The 19,056-nt window shown below is 49.1% G+C and overlaps 1 protein-coding gene across 1 annotated transcript; it reads left to right on the top strand.

The window, feature by feature from the left end:
• Window positions 1-3,275: 3,275 nt before the first annotated feature.
• On the top strand, window positions 3,276-15,225 carry ARHGAP40 (Rho GTPase activating protein 40; the record flags this gene model as incomplete). The annotated part of the gene is given in 14 exon segments (XM_079944611.1): window positions 3,276-3,281; window positions 3,591-3,654; window positions 3,657-3,755; window positions 5,275-5,366; window positions 5,972-6,091; window positions 6,419-6,572; window positions 8,347-8,382; window positions 8,385-8,433; window positions 12,256-12,280; window positions 12,284-12,394; window positions 12,519-12,646; window positions 13,092-13,171; window positions 15,132-15,199; window positions 15,202-15,225. Coding segments are annotated over 14 exon segments (1,056 nt in total).
• Between the last annotated feature and the right edge of the window lie 3,831 nt (window positions 15,226-19,056).

Below are 19,056 nucleotides of genomic sequence, written 5' to 3'. Positions count from 1 at the left end.
TTCCTGTGGCTGGAGGAATGCAAGCAATGGTTCTTTTCTTTTCGGTTTTTTTTTTTTTTTTAAACAATAGCTTTATTGAACTATAATTCACATATCATATAATTCACCCATTATAAAGTACACAGTCCAGCCGTCTTCAGTCTATTCCTAGAGTTGTGTAACCCTCATCACAATCGATCTTAGAACATTTTCATCCCCTTAAAAAAACGCTGTACTCATCGGCAGGCACTCACACAACAGTTCTTAATTCAAGCTTACCTGGACCTGCGTCTGTGACTAGGCTGCGCGGGGGGGGGGGGGGGGGGGGGTAGTCACAGCTGCTATAATGGGGGATGCGTGGAAAGGTTGCTGGGGAGGCAGCCACAAGGCCCACCGCATCTGTGCTCCGCTCACTCGTGAAGTTGTGATGTCCCTTTGTCCTCATCTGGCCCCGAGATGCTGACGGCCTCCTGCAATACGCCTTCCTTGCCTCGCCAAGCTCTTATTGTAAGACTGCCTTCAGTGCAGTAAGAGTGAGCCAGATCTCATGTAAAAGGGATACGGTGGTGGCCAGGATTGGGGAAACCCCAGCCCTGGCCGGGGGGACAAATTATGCAAAGACACGGAGGTCTAAGAGAAACCGGAGAACTTGCCAACTCATAACTGGAAAGCAACGTTCACGTGGGGAAATGGCAAATGATGAGGCCCACGTGTTTCTGTCAATGTCACATTTCTAGCCGTTCTTTTTATTTTTCTTGCTGTGCTATGAAGCGCATAAAGGTTCCTCACGGTCATAGGTTCTTTGTGGATTTACTCTTTTTCCCTCCTTGGAATGCTTCTCAATCTGCAAGTGCTATCGATATTCAGCCATTGTGTTAACATTTACCCAATATTTGGCCCCCCTTTCTTACTTTTAACTTTTGTTCTTTTACATTACGTGTGTTTTCCTCAGCTTTATTGAGATATAATTGACGTATAACATTGTGTAAGTTTAAGGTATTCAATGTGATGATTTGATACACGTATATTTTGTGATTACCACAAAAAGGTTATTAAGATCTTTATCACCTCACAGAGTTAGCACTTGTGTGTGGTGCGAACATTTAAGATCTACTCTCTTAGCAATGTATAAGTATTTTAACTGTAGTCGCCATGCTAATCATTAGATCCCCAGAACTTACACGTTGTACAACTAGGAGTTGCCCTTTGACCAGCATCTCCCCATTGCCCCCACCAACCCCTAGCAACCACCGTTCCACTCTCTGTTTCTATGAGTTCTGTTTCTGTGAGCTGTTTTAGATTCCATCATACAGTATTTGTCTCTGTCTGAATTATTTCACTTAGCATAATACCCTCAAGGTCCATCCATGTTGTCACAGATGGCAGGGACTGGGGAGCAGGGAACTACAGTCGTTTATGCTCTTCTTTATTTTCATTTATCCTTTACTTCTTTGCTTTTATGCATTGAAAGTCCTCCCTCATCCAGCAAACTAACTATCCACCTACATGTGTTTTTCTAGTTGTGTTTTTTAAATTAATTTTGGTGTCTGGTGTGAGAGACCCACCTTCTTAGTTTTTTTCTTTTCCAAATGTTCAATTGTCCCAGTACAGTCCCAGACTCCCAGTAAAGTGCACAAATATCTACCTTGTACATCTTGATGTGTGTACCTATGCAACTACCACCAGATCAAGATAGAGAACACTCCCATCACCCCAAGTCTCCCGCATGTCCTTTCCAGTTAATCCCCCCTCCCCCCAGGGTAACCAGGCTTCTGATCTCTCATCAGGAAGAGTCTTTCCCATGTCCTTGTGCTGCTGAAGGAAGAGGTTCTTCATTGATCATATTTTGATGTGGCTGGATAATCCTAGGTAACATTTTACTGAGGGCTTCCCTGCCCCAGGAGTTGTTCCAGAGGCATCGTTCACATGCACTGGCTTGTTTCCTTACCTCACCCTACGAGATGGGTGCTGTCATTGTACTCCCACTTTATAGATAGAAAAAAGAGAAGTGAAGCTCAGAGGGAGGTGATGGAGCTAACTGAGCCCCCAGCAGCCTGCCCCACAGCCTTCCAGATTGACCATTACTCCTCTTGCTTAGGAAATTTGTCCTCCACCCCCGCAAGAACCCCACTCCAATGTGAAAGCACTGTCCTTCCCTCGAATGGAATCTTCTTTTAAACCTTTTGTTTTGAAATAATCTTAGACTCACAAGAAGTTGCAAAAATAGTACAGAGTTCCCATGTATTCTTCACTTACTTTCTCCCAGTGTTAATATCTTATGTAACCATTGTTCATCAAATAAAATTTTTAAATAATGACTTTCTATTCCTAAAGCATCGGAGATAATTAATGTTCAACATTATCTTATCTTCTCATCTTGGTAATTTGATTTTCCCCACTCAGCTATGAATGATGATAATAATTAATGCTAAAGGGTACCACATATTGCGGACCTTTTACCATGGATCAGTTATTAGACCAAGTACTTTACATACATGATTGAATTTCATTCTGTTATGTTGACAGTAATTATCTATAAATAAACTAAAAAATAGTAACAGTTATAATGACTGAGTACTCAGTATATGTCAGGTGATGTGGTTTTTGGCCACGTGGCTTTTGGGACCTTAGTTCCTCGACCAGGGATTGAACCCCGGCTCTCAGCAGCGAAAGCGTAGAATCCCAACCACTGGACCGCAAGGGAATTCCCTCAGGAACTGTGTTTTATACACTTTATCTAATTTAATATCCCCAACAACCTTGTGAAGTAGATGCTAATATTAGCCCCATTTTACAGATGAGAAACTTGACACACAAAAGGGTAAAATTACCCAAACTCACAGGTAAAGTCAGAATCCGAGCCCAGAAAGTGTGACTCCATAGCCCGTACAACGAGCACTAGGCTGTATTATAGCCACAACATTATTACCGACAACCACAGCATGATTCCTTTCCATTCCTAGAGCACTCTAATGGGGCACTGCGGAATATTCTGCTTAAGTCTTCTGGTAATACTGAAGAAATCTGTCCCCCCCCCTCTCAGCAATTTTCGCCTCCCATAGCAGGAATGCCTGCAGATCCCCACTATTGCCTCTAGATGGCGCAGTCTAACATCATTTATTTTTTCAATTAATATTCTGTCGTTACGCAGAGTGAGGAAGAGGAACATTGGAGCTGTGGGTGACACGGCCAAGCGTAGGGACAGATTGGGTGAGAGAGAGCAACAAAGGACCTGAATAGACACAATGAGAAGAGGCCTGTGGGGTGACCACTGTCCTCCCGCCCCTCCTGTTGGAATGCAGGTAGTAAAAGCATCGTCCACTCACTGGGGCCTCTGGCACCCGAAGCACTTTACACCCCTTAGCCCATTTTACCATCGCAAAAACCTCACAAGGTAGGCACAATTTTATGATGACAAACGGGGAATTAGAGGCTCAGAATGTGACCCCATCAGTCAGAGGTAGAGCTTGAACTTGAACCTGGGATGGCGTCCTGAGCCCCTGCTCTTCTTCACTCTGCGCTTCCTCTTCCTGGTTGCCTGGGCGGATGGGGGAGCCTCAACGCACATACTGGTGCATGGCTTGAACGATTGTTTTTCCTTTTCTCCCTAGAAATTTAGGATCCCCAAGGGCAGACTTGGCCTGACTAGGGTAGGAGACTTGTCCTTACAGGATATCAGAAGGTCCCTGCCTTAGCCCTTATCGAGCTGACCACGCTCTGTGACGTCCTGGGCTTGGACCTGAAAAAGAGCAAGGCCGGCAAACGGAAGGCGACAGGTCAGCGGTCCCGGCGCATCAAAAACCCTGAGGCTAAAGTCCCAGCTTTCTCATCGAGGGAGCTGCCTGGGGAATGTTCCACCAAAACATGCTTAGCTGCGATATTTCATATATATATATATATATAATTTTGCATGTGAAAACAATTCCTGCTCGTTGTAGGACATTTGGGAAATAGAGCAAAAATACAAAAATGCAATTCAGATATAAGCTCTATTAACTTTCAGGGTATCATCTTCCTTTTTGTTTTTCATGTGTGTGTATAGCCTTTTTTCACTAAATATTCTAGAATTATGGGCACTTCCCAGTCACTGTATCATTCAGCTATTGTCACAGTAATGCTACATAATAAGAACCCCAAAACTCATGACTTAAAACAATTATTTACTCTGTTTGGGGGTGAACTGGGGGTCAGTTGGCTGATCTAGGCTGTTGGCAGGGTCTGGGTCTGCTTCATATTTCTCTCATTCTCCTGGGACTAGAAGGCTATCTGGAGCCAGTCCTTATGGCAAGAGGGCACGAGAGGGCAAACCCTACCACACCATGCATTTTAAACCTCTGTGTGCATCACAGAATCTACTGTTCCACTGGCCAAAGCTGTCACCTGAATGACCAGCAAGGAGTGGGAAAGTACTTTCTGCTTCGTTCATGGGAAGGATTGCAAATTCACATGGCCAAGGATATGGGTACAAGGAGGGCTAATGAACTTGGAACAGTATTATCATTTACCACAACTATTAAACATTCTTTGAAAACATTATTTTTAATCAGGGCACTATTTCCCTCCTTGTGGATGTGATTTATTTAACCATTTCTTATTAGTGGACATTTATTATTTCATGATTTTCTATTATAAAACACAATCACTATGGCTGCACACACAACTTTGAATGCATCTTAGATTATTTTAGAATATACTTATTCAGTTCTTGGTATATATTAGCCTTCAATAGTGTATGAGAGTGTTCATCTCACTGCATCACTGTCAACATCACACACTGTGATTTTTTTTGTTTGCTTCTTCAAAGACAAGAGGATGGGGGATAAGAAAGGCCAGGGGTAGGGGTTTCGCAGAGAAACATGTAGGTGGTTGAAGGGAGAAGGAAGGAAATTAGAGAAGATTGGGAAGGAGGAATTTGCCCAAGAAGACTGCAAGGCAGGAAGGGAAATACATTTCTTCAGAACTCAACCTGTCCTTGCAGACCTAGACCCTCTACCCCAGGCCATTGTCACATGTCATACCCAGCACTCCCTGGGGCTGCAGCACGTTTTCCTTTGAGCATCTCTTCATCCAGCTGAGATTTTCTGCTCTGTGGTGCACCTAATGTTTTCATGATCACTGAGGCCAAAGGTTCTGTTGGAGAGATGTGGAGAATTTTTAGCTTGACCATCCTCCATAGAGCTCAGTCCTCACGCAGGGAAAAGCGTCTGATTCTAGTTACCCACAAGATCTCGCAGGTTGGACCCCAGCTGTCATTCCAGGAAGTGAAATGCCCCTTCTGCTCTTTGACTTCCGCAGAAACTTGCCTTTTCAGCGTGTCCCTCGACACCTTGCTAGAAGCCGACCGTAGATCCCTCCCCAGCACCCAGGTCCTGCTGGTCCTTCAAGCCGGAAGTTATCCCCAGATTGGGCTCATTTAGCCCATGAGAGGCTGGCTCTGGAGCCATTATTGGGAGATGTCTAGCCTGAGAAATAGGAGTGTGGACTATAGAATCAGGAGACTTGGGTTCAAATTCTGTCTCTGACATTTGGTAGCTGAGAAACTTGGGATGAATTTTTTACATAGGAGTCTTTAATAATGTCTTAAACTTTAACAATTTTTGTACAATCAAATAACAGAATTTAACATTCAATTGGAAGAGAGTCAAATTTTTACGGTTGACCCTTGAACAGCACGGAGGTTAGTCCACGTGTAACTTATACTCATCTTTGGGGTGAATTTTTAAACTTCTATGAGCCTTTCTTTCAGTATCTGCAGAGGAAGGTTAGAATAACAGCATGCTCCTTTCATTACGGATGAAATGAGATAAATGCACGGAAAGCTCTCAGAACAATCCCTGGCTCATGGCAGCGGCCAAAAAGCTGTTCTTCTCATTTTGAGGGAATCTCCTCCAAACTCTCTCTTCTTTCTGGTTTTCATGGGAGACAAACACACATGTTTGAATCCCGGTTTCCAATGGTTGCTGGTTTAAACATTGGTTTCTTTCTCCCATAGCTGCTGTCCTGTTTGGAAGAGAGAGGGCTGGACACATCGGGCATTCTCAGGGTGCCAGGGTCAAAGTTATGGTTTGGCTTCCCCACTTCGTTGAGGCTGCGTCGCCCAGCACCCTCCTCCGTGCGTTAAGCCAGGAGAGAATCCATTTCATGGTTTATCAGTGTTCTGTCTTTGGTATCTATTTGGGTCATGGAATCCCAGGAGGGTTTGGAAGGGTGAAGTTGGCACAATACAGCAGAGGGGTTGAGAGTGCGGGCCCTGGAGTCAGACCACTCACATTTATTGAGCTAAACCCTGTGCTGAGTGACTTACACGCAGTAGGCCATTAGACTTACACACATCTTATCACCACTTTGCGGATGAGGAAACTGAGGCCCAGAGGAGCGGCAGAGTGACTTTCACTGGAGCCTTGAGCCAACTTCTCATCAGCGCCCCTCCTTCCTTCAGGGGCTGGAACACAAGCTGAATCACAAGGACGCATCTGATTTGCTCCAAATGCCCCTCCAGGCACTGCCGGCGCCTCTGCTCACCGCGGAGTACCTCCAGGCCTTCCCTGTGCTGCCCAGCGAGCACGCCCAGCCCTTTGTGTTTGGGGGGAAGAGTGTCTGATGGCACTGGCCTTGGCTGGAGAGGGGAAGTGGTGGGAAGACAGGACTGTCCCTGTGACCTCGAGCTGTGAGTGCGTGCACATCTGACTATGTGTGTGCGTGCACGCACGTGTGTGCATGTGTATGGTGTAGATGTGTGTCCATGCATGTGCTGTGTGTATGCACGTGTGTGTGTGTGTGTGTGTGTGTGTAGTGTGACAGGGGAGGAGAGGAGGGTAAGGGTTTGCCCACCACAGTCCCTATCAGTCCCCCACTGGACCGGTTTTCTTCCCTTCACGATATCCATGGGGTCGAGCCTATTGGGTTTGTCTAGTTGTGTATCTGTGGGCACATGTGTGCACATCCGTCCGTCTGTGTGCCCCTCTGCAGACCGGCATGAATCACGTGGATCTCTCTCTGTTTATATCCCACATGTATAAGTTGCTGCCTGGACTTCCTCCCAATCCATAGAGAGTAAACACAGTCACTTCTGGTTTTCGCAGAAGAATAAAGCTTTCGACCTTGAGGGGAACCCAAGGATACGCTCTCTTTCTCTCTCTCTGTGATTCTCCAAAAAGCTTCAGAGCTCAGGCAGTCTGATCTCCACTCCCAAGCAGAGGGCAGGGACCCTGAGAAATCCTGTCCCATATTTGCTTCTCATATAGATGGAATCAGAGCCGATCACCGACAGCATCAAACCCTCTGAAACCCACTGGGAATAAACTCTGACCCCGTACCCATCTCATGCCCCTCTCTGTCGCCACCACCCGGCCAGGCTCCCCTGCTTCGACGTGCCTGTTTCTTTCCTTCTTCTGAGTGCCTGCACTTGCTGCTCTTTCTGCCTGGAAATTCACCCCTTTATTAGGCTGACTGCCTCTTGGCATTCACATGTCAGCTCAATGTCAGGGCTGGAAAGAGACCCTCCTGTCCTGGCAACCTGCCCACCCAGGCACCACTTGTTATAATACTCTGCTTATGTTCTTAGTACAAATCAGTGTTTGAAGCTACTTAGTTATTTCTTTGCTTGATATTGTCTGTCTTCTCCCCCCGAAACATACACTCCACAAACCTGCCTCTTTGTTTCCTTCACCACAATGTCCTGGGTCCTCGGACTGGAGCCTGGCACCTAAAAGATGCTTAAAGATATTTGCTGAGTGAGTGAATGAATGAATGAAGGCCACCCAGGACCTGAGGGACGAAACCCTAGGCACTCAGCCTCTGTGTCCCCCGCACAGCTGTTCCCCGGGCTCCGGCTGGCTCACTGCTGATGGGTGTGGTCTGGCTCTGGTGAACTCTTCCTCTGAATTCTACAACTCCAGAGATCCTGACCTCAGGCGTGGGACAGCTTTTCCTTTCCAGCCCTCAAAACACGAAGCTTTTCATTAAACCTTGTCTCCAGGAGCTATTCACTTCCTAGAGGTGATGGCTGGTTCCTTGCCTTTCTGACCCTGGGCCATAGGTCTGAGGCTGCACATCTGGGCCTGTGTGTGTGTGTGTGCACATGTCTGTGAGTGCATGTGAATGTGTGTGTGCATGCACACATGTGTGTTACTTTTTATTCACACAGTGCAGAGAGTGAACCTCGAGACCAGCACTGGCTGGGCCTCTATCTGAGCTACACTAGCCCGGGAAACAGTTCCGGGCCTTAGGAGGAAAGGTTTCCTGGCCGTTCCTGTTCTTTCCAGTTCTAGAATCTCCCCTCCTCGAGAAGGGGACTCCAACCCCAGGGAGGGATGGTTCCTGAACCTCCCATGGGGACGGGAGACCAAGCCCTCCCTCTTCCCGCAGACATCCCGGGCCTGACGCAGTGCCTGCAGGCCCTTCACTGTTCATCCAGATCCTCCCAGAACCCAGCAGGAACATCCCGAAAGAAAAGTTACCACGAGCTGCCTTCACTCTATCACCTCGGCCTACACCCAAAATAACGCCTCCAAATGTGCTCATTCATTCATTCCACAACTATGCCAGGTGTTGGGGTGCAATGGTCACCAACCATGATGGCCAAGACTTTTTTTAAAAATAAATTTATTTAATGAATTTATTTTTGGCTGTGTTGGGTCTTCGTTGCTGTGCGCGGGCTTTCTCTAGTTGCGGCGAGTGGGAGCTACTCTTCCTTGCAGTACGCGGGCTTCTCATTGCGGTGGCTTCTATTGTTGCGGAGCACGGGCTCTAGGTGCGCAGGCTTCAGTAGTTGTGGCTCGTGGGCTCTAGAGCGCAGGCTCAGTAGTGGTGGCACATGGGCTTAGTTGCTCCAGGGCATGTGGGATCTTCCCAGAGCAGGGCTCGTACCTGTGTCCCCTGCACTGGCAGGCAGATTCTTAACCACTGCGCCACCAGGGAAGCCCCGCCAAGTCTTTCCTGAGACTTTTTCCCTAAAGAAAGCAGATGGGTCCTGGAAGGAAATAGTGCTTCCCGGAGTGGGCACTGCGAACATTAGTGTTATGTGGTGTTAACAGGTGTCACTGGGAAAAGGGGCTCTGTATCCAAATAAGATGGGTCAACATTGAGTTAATGAAACAAAGTTAAGGATCATTCTTTCCTACAAGACTTCTCAGAGCCTTTGATATGCTTAGGCTTCCTGAGTCTCCAAGTGGGACTAGAGAATATAGCATTTTCCAAACTCAGTTGTTCATGGACCTCTTTTGCTGTGGAAGACATTGCATGGCACTGGTATTCTCTGGGGCACCCATTTGGGAAACACTCTTAGGGAGTTCCCATTGTGTGTTATGAGGGTGGGTGCTCAGCACTGGGGGTGGGGCTGGATGTAGGCTTCACTTAGCTCCCAGCACCCTCCTGGCTATCCTTGGGTCGAACTCAAGATGCACCTCTAGGGTGAGGCTGTGAGGAAACACCAGGTCTACTGGAATCCTTGTCTGGAGTAAACATAGGAGCCCCCGAGAGGTCTCTGTAACCAGGTAGTGCTGGGCTCAGGGGACCTCCTCTCCTTATGCCTTAGCTTTGGTTACAGAGACAGGCTCTTAGAATTTCTGTTCCTTTTTCAGTAAACTGAGGATAATAATAGCATCTTGAGAGACTGGGGAATTACAAGAGCTAACACATGAGGAATCATAGAGTAGAAGATGTAATACTTTTCAATATTTTCCCTTCCTTCTTTCCATCCTTTCTGCCTTCCATCATCCATCCATCCATCCATCCATCTTTCCATCTTTCCATTCTTTCCTCCTTCCCTTCAGCCTTACTGGCTATGTGGCCTTGGACACATTCTCCAAACCACAGTTTCCTTCTCTGCAAAATGGGTACAATAATGGAATCCGCTTTATAGAGTTGTGAGGATTAAGTGAGAAGATAAAAGTATGTAAGGTGCTAACAAAGGGGCCATGAGTGCAAAGAATACTTAATACACTGTAGCTGTTTTCATCTTCCCCCTTTCTTCCCATTGTCTCTGCTTCCCTATTCTTTCCTTTGCATCCTGGGCAGATCCAGACTTCAGAAGAAGGAGCTGACGTGAGGCTCTCCAGGAAAAGACCCACTTCCTGGAGTTGTGGTCCTTTCCTGCCTGGGAGCTGTGGTCTGAGCCAGATGTCTCAGTAACATCTGGGGGAGCAGGGAAGTGGGAAGGTTTGGGCCACTCTTTGAGGAGCAGGAAACTGAGACACGGGTTGTGGGATGGGCTGATGACAAAGCTGAAATCAAAACCCCTATTCCAGTCCCTGGCTCTTTCCAGGTGTCCCCAGGTTGTGCAGCATGACGTTCTGGAAAAGGTAGGGAGCACCAGGGATGTGCTGAGATTTGAGGGAGGTTCTGTGTCCCTCTCCAGGCACTGCTGGAATTCTTCCCAGTGGCCCGGGAGCCGAGCAACAAGATGATGCTTTGGAGCGTTTCCACGGAGATGACACCTCATCTGTTCTAAGACTTGATTCTTTCTGGCCAGGAGGCCCCTGCCCTCCAGGATTGTGGGTACTGTCCTTTCAAATCCCCAGTGGTATCTCTTGCGGGACCTTTGCTGGATCCTACGTGTAAGCCAGAGTCTTCTTTCTCCCCCTGCCTTCGCATCCAAGAGGGGTCTACACTTTCTGTCTCCACTGCCGTCTGATGTACCCCAGGTTATGGGTGTTCTCTGAGCCCCCGCAAAGATTCCTTCACACCAAAGCGTTAATGATGCTGAGAAAGCCCCACCTCTGAGACTCAGGAGCACAGGGGCTGCCGAAGACAGAGGCCGGAGTCAGGTGACAAGAACACCCCCGCCCCACCGTGAGCCTTGCCCTGAGTGACAATCCAGAGCAAGAGGGAGGGGCAAGAGTAGGGAGAGAGACCCCTCTGCGGTCTACCTGTGGTCACACGCCAAGGCCCGTGGAAGTTGAGGGTGGGGCCGGAGCACAGAGAAGACCCGGCCGGCACCCCCATGACTGCAAGGTAGCACCGCCACCACTGCGTGTGAGGCCACTCCATGGAGACATGCAGCCTCCTCCATCCGTCTCTCCGTTCGTCCTTTCATCTAGTCACCCATCCATACACCTCGATCCATCAGTCCACCCACCCACCCATCCATCCACCCCTCCACGCATCCATCCATCCATCCATCCACTCACCTTTGGCCCCTCCCTTTCTCTCTCTCACCTTCCCGCTCTCCCTCTCTCCCTTCGTCCCTTCTATCCTTCCCTTCATCTATAAAGTCATAAGATAGTTTTTATTTTTAATTCCAGAGACCCACAAGTGAAGCTTTCTGACTGTTTCCAGTTTCTCCCCCTCGAGACTCAGGCAATCTTTTCTGTTCTAAATGTACCAGATACCAGCTCATTCTCCAAACTCATCCCGCGCTGCACGCCTCCGCGTTTTTGCTTGGGTACTTCACTCCGCCTGGGATTCCCTTCCATTCTAGAGAGAGCAGAAAGCTGGTACCCTCTGCTCATTCTTCAAGACCCGGTTCAAAAGTCAGCTCTTCTGCTGAGAACTCCCACCCTTCCCCAGCACAGGTGCCCTCCTACACGCCCAGAGTCCCTTTCTTCTCTGTGCTCTTTCAGCTCTCTGGGCTAATGGGACTACTAAAACATTTTTTATTGTACGCTGTTTTTTAAATTCAAGAAATACCTTAATGACTTCTTGTAAAACTTTCAGGCAACACGGATGTAGATAAAGTAAAATAGGAAGATCCTCTTCCTCCCCCTCTCATATGTGTCACCTTGTTTGGGTGTCACACAGCCAGTAAACAGAGGAGACTAGAATGGAACCCAGTCCTGTCAAGAGTCCAGGGCACATGCCCTTTATTATCAGGGTCCATGGAGTCTGGATTCTCCTGACTGTCTGCTGGGTTCTGATTCGACAGAGGAGTATGGGTTGATCCAGGGGTCTTTGGGGATCTGCCAGTGAGGGCTGGCTGGGGTTCTTAAAGCCTTAGCCCACTGCAGGTGTGTTCTTGGGGACACCCCTGCTTGGGTAAGACAATGAACACCTGTCCCACAGCAGGTGCAGTACCCTCCAGCCTGTCTTGGGAGATCCCTGTCAGGAAGCCCAAGGGTGGGCTCGGCTCTGAGTCCCCTACTCCATGGCCCCCTTTAGCGACTAAATGGCCCCCCTCCTCCCATCAAACTAGTGCTTCAGCCCCAAGTTCAACAAATACATATTGCCAAGCTCTGCTTGAGACGCTGGGACAGAGAAGAGGCCCCAGTGACCCTGGCGGCTCTGCTTCTCACCCCAGCAACCCGATGCCCCTGCTAAGACTTGATTCTTTCTGGTCAGGTTGCCTTTCTTGGTGGCCCAGATGTGAAAACTGAACGACAGCATTCGCTGGTGCCCCCAGCTCTGCGATGGGGGACTCAAGACCTGGCTGCGAAGGATGCACGCAGACAGGAACAAGGCGACGGACGGCCCCGAGTTGGTGAGTGAGCCCTGTACCACTGCCCCGCCCCCACAGGTGGAAGCAGAAAGGGGCAAGGGGTGGCGGGAGGGTACCTTGTGGCCCTGCCTTCTCATCCTCTGCATCAGCCGGGACTCACGACTAGGCTGCCGGGAACGGCGCTGCCGACTGTGGCCACCAGGAGGCGTCCCGGGCCCGTCGCAGCGAGAGAGGAGGCGGGGTCTCAGAAACGAGGGAGGTGACGCGGCTGAGCAAGGAGGAAACGGTGGGGCGGTGCGTGGTCTTCTGGAAGCTATTACCGCTGCCTTATTTTCAGGCAGCACTTGTGTGCTTTGCCAAGGGTTAGGAAAGTAGGGTTTGCTTTGTGGGGTGTCGAGTGATTGGGGTGGGGAGGGGGGCAGTAGAAGAGAGGGGACTTCTAAGAATACAGTTTCCAGGAGGAGTCCAGAACGGGGAAGTTGGCAGTGTCGCCTTGTGCATCATGTGTATTTATGTAAAGCTAGATGCACGCGTCTGGAGGTGCCCTGCACGCACTCCTGTTGTGTGTGAGGGTGAACGCATGTGCACACATGTTTCTAGAGCCTGTGTTTATGTATGCACGCTTTGGGGGACATTGTGTATGTGGACATATGATCCGTGCACAAGCAGCTGGTGTGGGTGTGTTGTGTGTGTGCATACTGTATTCTGAGTTCAGGCCACCTTCCCTTACCCCTTACAGGAGCCTCTCCCCTGCAGGGAACAGGGTGCTGGTGCAGGGAGAGGTCAGCCCCTCGGAGCTGAAGGCCATTGAGGGGAGCTGTGCCTGCTGTTGACCGTTCCCTTTCTGGGGTGGTCAGAGCTGGGTTCTCCAGCCTTCTCAGAGAACTTCTTGGCTCCAAATCGTAATGGTGGTAGCCATGATTCATTCATTTATTCACTCATTCATTTCACAGCTATTTAATGGATGCCTATTCTAGACCAGGTACCATGTGGAATGCTAGAATCACAAGGAAAAGAACAGACAGGGGCCCTGGACCTACAAGTTCACAGCCCTGTGGAAGACATAGACATGAGTCAAATAGCCACAAAGTAAATATCAAGTTACAAGCTGTATTAGGTTGTATAAGAAATACAGGGAACAATGTGAATGTAAAACAAGGCAGCTGGTATAGTGTGGGAAATGAGGTAAGGCATCTAGGCACCAAAAACTGCATGTGCAAAGGTCCTGAGTCAGTGTGGCCAAAGAGCTGGAAGAGGATCCATGGGGATGATCTGCAGCTGTCACTCCAGGATGTAAGAAACAGCTTGAACTCTCAGGAGCCTCCTTGATGGAATTGGCACAAAGGACTCTTGGACTGTTGGTCCTAGCAAGTGTCTAGTCCAGTTCCTCCTTGTACAGATGGGAAAACTGAGGCTCAGAGAGGGAAAGGGCCTTGCCCAGAGCCACACAGCAAATTGGGGACAGACTTTGGAATTGAGCTCAGGATATCTATAAGTATCATATGATAATCATATGATACTTATATACTAATTATAATTAACATACATACTCATAGAACATTCATAACCCATCTTGACTCAGAATTTGCCCCTCACTGCAGGCTCTTGTCCTCATCTGTCACTCATCCCACCACTTCCACAGCTTTTATTCTGATGCCCAGCAGGAAGGGGCCTTGTGGCAGGGGACCCATGGCTGGCCCTCCCCTAGTGCCGTCCAGCTGCCTCTTCCCTGCCTCTGGGTGCTGGGCTCCTTCCTGGGCTCCAGCTCTCTCGGGAGGGCCCGTATGTCTCATCTCCCACCTGTGACCAAAAATCAGTGAGACCGCCCCTTCCAGTCCTGGGCTCCATACGCAGTGGTTGTTCTCGCTGCCTCTAGAAGAGCAGTGGCTTGCTTCTCTCTGTCTTACAGCAACAGGTCCATAAAGTCAGCCCGCATCCTCCTCCACGGAGTCAGAGGGAATATCAGTAAGTTTCCAGTGGGGAATGAGTCTGAGCCCAGGTCACTGGGAGCTCTTTGACCTTGAGGGCTCACTGGACCCCTCTGCGGGAGACCAGAGTCCACCTGGGATGAATCTCCCCTTCAGGCCTCTGTCTCCTGTGAAACCAAGTGGAACCCTGCTGTGAGGTCAAGGGTCAGCTTGTGCACGCCTTAGGATTCCGTCCTGGAGTTTGGAGTTTTGCCTGGAGCTGGCATCAGACACGGAGGGGGCAGAATTTTTTGTTTAGTGTGACAGTTGTCAGTACCTCTAGTGAAATTGATGCTTCTGGGCCAGCCTAGCTGAAGTGGACCTCCTCCCGGGCCAGTGACCATGGATTCCTTAAGGAATTCTGTAAACATGTGTCCAGCTCTGAGAGTCCCCCAGCTTTGTGGGGACCGAGGATGGGCAGCTGTCCTCAGCTGCATTCTCTGGAGCAGTGATTCTCAAACTTGAGTGGTGCATCAGAATCACCCCGAGGGCTATTAAGACACAGGTGGCTGGGCCCTGAGAATCTGCATTTCTAACAAGTGTCCAGGTCCTGCTAACTCAAAGACCACACTTTGAGAGCCACCAGCTAAGGAGCAGAGGCTAAGACAAGGCTTTGGGTGTAGTGATGCTTTGAGGGAGGGTCCTCAGGCAAAGCCTTACAAGGGAGGGAGGGAAGGAGGAGAAGGAGTGATGTCCAGCCGTGGCCACAAGGGGGCTCTGGAGCACAAATTGCATCAGAGTGGCTCCCTTTGGCTGCGGGGAGAGAGGCTGGTCTTTCCTACCTCAACCTCCTTCAACCCTGCTTCCCACAGGTGAGCGTCGCCTGGACCCAGATGTCCACCTTTTAGATCTGTACCACACCAACCCCCATGGCGAGTGGGGGTCATCATACAGAACCCCACCTAAGCCCCTGGGCTCTAAGAAGCAGCCTGGATGCCACATCCCTGCCCCTGCGGGCTGGGTGTACTCGGCGTGGGAGCACAGGTACTTAAGGAGAAGGTCGAGATTGTCCTCCAAGGTGACCTTCTCCTCTGAGATGCCTCTCAGAACCCACAAAGGACCCCGTAGAACCACACACATTGAGCCCTCACTCCAGGGCGGGCTCCTACACCACGCTCGCTGTGCGCCAACACCTCTTGGCGACCTAGACCTGCATGGATTTCTGTCTGTGATTCCCAGCCCTGAGGAGAATAAAAAACATAGCACCCCTATCAAGGGGCAAGTTTTCCTTTTTTTCCAGGAAAAAATTGCTTTGAGAGTGGCCCTATGATGTATAGTGGACAGAACTGGAGAAGAAGCCAGGGGAACTCTGTGGCCTTGTGCCCTTTCTGAGCCCTTGTGAAAGAGGAGAGGATTGGGCCTCGGTGAAGGGGAGCAAGCACTGTGGCCAGGAACAGCCCCAGAGGGGACTGGAAAGAGGAAAAACCTCTCCCTTCACAGTGCCCATATTTTAAATATTGCTTTGGACAATCATGTCATTTTGTGAAATGGTATTTAAGTTCTGTTTGAACATTAAGGGCATAAGTTACATGTCACTTTTACTTCATTCAAGTTTTTTTCTCCCCAGTCTAGCTCTCAGTGGGTGTTGTCCTTCCAGTGAGCTAACATGGGAGCTTGGTGATGAGGACGTCTTGCTGTGTTTCTCAACGTGGTCTGTTCACACCTTGAACCTGCAGCCACCCAGAGGGGCCAGGAAGAGAATCAGAGGGGGAGGGTTGGAGTCATGACGACAGTTGTTGAAGGGCAGGGGGCTGCAGGGGCAGCTTCTCTGGGCTCCTGTCCCACCCCTCTCCTATGGTCCCAGGTCTCTTCCTCCTCTTTCCGCTACCCTGGGTCTGTCTCCTTGGGACAGGTGAAGCCTCATTCATTCAACAATGAATTTATTAAGCCCTTCATATATGCCAAGAGCTTTATAAGTTTAATCTTCACAGTAATCCAGGTCTTCATTTGTGTTCCCCCAGAAGCAGACCCTGAAATCATGATTCAAGGGCAAAGAGTGATCCCAGGAAACACAAGGGAATGGGAAGTTAAGAAGGAGCGGCAGCCCATTAAAAGGATGCATCATCAAGCAAGTTACCACTGTGGGTACCAGAGCTTAATTCTCCTGGAGAGCTCTGAGAAACAATGGAGAAGATACTCATCAGTTACCCACACCCAGAGGGCAAGGGACCTGGGTATTTATTCGTCAGCTCCTGTGAGTGATTGGCTGAGGGCTCCTCCTGACGAGTGTGGGCATTTTGTTCCCTGGCACTTCCAGCCAGCGTGAGCACAGGCATAGTTTGCTCCGGTAGCCAGAGATAGCCCTCAGGTAAAGGGATGTAGATGCTGGCAATTAGAAGTTAACCACTGGACACTGAAATGGTAGGTGATGAAAGGATATTGCTGGTGCATTGATAGTACCTGCTTGACCCTGTAAGGTGATGACGATGATGGTGATGATAATGGGTGTGATGGTGAGGATGGTGATGTTGTTACTTCTGCTGCAGCTGCTGATATTAGTGATGATGATGGTGATGATGATGGTGATGGTGATGACAGTGATGATACCAAGAGTTTTATAAACTTAATCTTCACCATAATCCAGTGTTTTAGTTTGAGTGAGGATGTGAGGACGGCAGCTAATGGTCACTAAGCACTAAGTACGTACCAGGTGCTTTACATATGTTAACTCCTTTAATCCTCACAACAATCTTCTGAAACACAGTATTATTATGGCCAATAAATGACAGGATTCAATACCAATGCAGGTTAGTCTGGTGTCAAGATGCAAGCTCTTAACTATTTTAGACTACAGATCCACACTATTTTGCCTTAAATATCTATATTTTAAACTATTTTCATGACAATCACTTTGTCAGTCTCCGCTTCTTTCTCCCCACCTCCCACAATGCAAACACCCTCAGAAGCAGAAAGAGGGAACCAAGAAAACTTAGTGAGGAGGGATCGACATTAATCCTAGAACTGCTGGCAGGGCATTTGGAGATTGTAGCAGGTTACGAGCCTTTAAGTGGTCTCAGTTTCCCCAGCAGCCACATTCGAAGAGCATAGAATGGATAAAGCTTGAGTTTAGCCCAGCAGTAGACCCAAAGTCCTGTGAAATAGGTATTACCATGGTCCCATTTTACATATGAAGGAATTGAAGTTCAGAGACGCTAAACTATGTGTCTAAAGTCACACTGAGAGTGAGAATCTTGGATGCCCGATTCCAAATCCATTGCTTTTTCCCCCACACCACAAGTGCCTGAAGCAGGAACAGGACCTGGTAGGTGCTCGTGGGAGAGGACAGTCAGGAGCAGACACAGGGAGATTGGGCACATTTTCCATGTGGGGCTCAGCTAGAGTTGCTGCTTCTGTTCCTCAATTCCTCCCTGCCTGCTGCAAACCACCTCCAAGCCCTGTTGGATCTCCCACCAAAATGTACCCCAATCCCCCCCCCCACTTCACTCCTTTGCTCCTACTATCATCCTAGTCCAAGCCTCTGTCATCTAGGTGCCTTTGATGATGATGATGATGGTGGTGATGGTGATGGTGGTGATGATGATGGTGGTAGTGGTGATGGTGATGATGATGATGGTGGTAGTGATAATGATGGTGGTGATGGTGGTGATGATGTTGGTGATGGTGTTGGTGATAATGACAGTGGTGGTGATGGTGGTGATGATGATGGTGGTGGTGGTGATGGTGATGATGATGATGCTGGTGGTGGTGATGGTGATGGTGGTGATAATGATGGTGGTGATGATGGTGGTGGTGATGGTGGTGATGATGGTGGAGGTGATGGTGGTGATGGTGATGGTGATGACGATGGTGGTGATGGTGATGATGATGATGATGGTGGTGATGATGATGGTGGTGGTGATGTTGATGGCAGTGGTGGTGGTAGTGGTGATGGTACAAAGTCTCAGTGGTTTCCATGCCTTTTAACTACTCTCTCTCCTTGCCCTCCTATCTATCCTCTGTATAGCAGCCATAGTGACGCTTGTAAAACAAAAATTCAATTCTACTAAAAGCCCTCTTACTGAAAACCTTCCAGAGGGATCCCACACCACTTAAAGTAGTATCCCAACTCCTTACCCTGGCCTATGAGGTCCATCCATTGTCTCTGATGACACTTCACCCACCCTGCCTGTCACTTTGCAGAGCCAGCCACATGAGCCTCCTTTCCATTCCTCAGACATACCAGGTTCATTCCTGCTTTTGGGCATCTGCACGTGCTGTTCTCTCTGCCCAGAACATTCTCCCCTCAGTTACTCTCACAGCCAGCTTCTTTCACCTCCTGGTCTCAGCTCACATGTCCCTTCCTTCCAGAGGCCTTCTCTGACCCCTTTGAACTGTTTGAAGTTGCTTCCTCTCTCTCTCTCTCTCTCATCACCTTAATTAATTTTCTTCCTAGAATTTATCATTACCTGAAATTATCACATTTAATTAGTTTTTCCCCATCTGTGACCCTGACTAATATGTAACCCCGGGCTTCCCTGGTGGCACAGCGGTTGGGAGTCTGCCTGCCGATGCGGGGGACGCGGGTTTGTGCCCCGGTCCGGGAGGATCCCACATGCCGCGGAGCAGCTGGGCCCGTGAGCCATGGCCGCTGGGCCTGCGTGTCCGGAGCCTGTGCTCCACGGCGGGAGGGGCCACAGCAGTGAGAGGCCCATGTACCGCAAAAAAAAAACACCAAAAATGTAACCCCATGAAAGCAGAGACCATGTGGGACTTTGCTCACCTTTGTGGATATAATGG

This window comes from Stenella coeruleoalba, assembly GCF_951394435.1.
Source record: "Stenella coeruleoalba genome assembly, chromosome: 15".
Taxonomy (NCBI): domain Eukaryota; kingdom Metazoa; phylum Chordata; class Mammalia; order Artiodactyla; family Delphinidae; genus Stenella; species Stenella coeruleoalba.
This window is presented reverse-complemented; position numbering and strand designations above follow the sequence as displayed.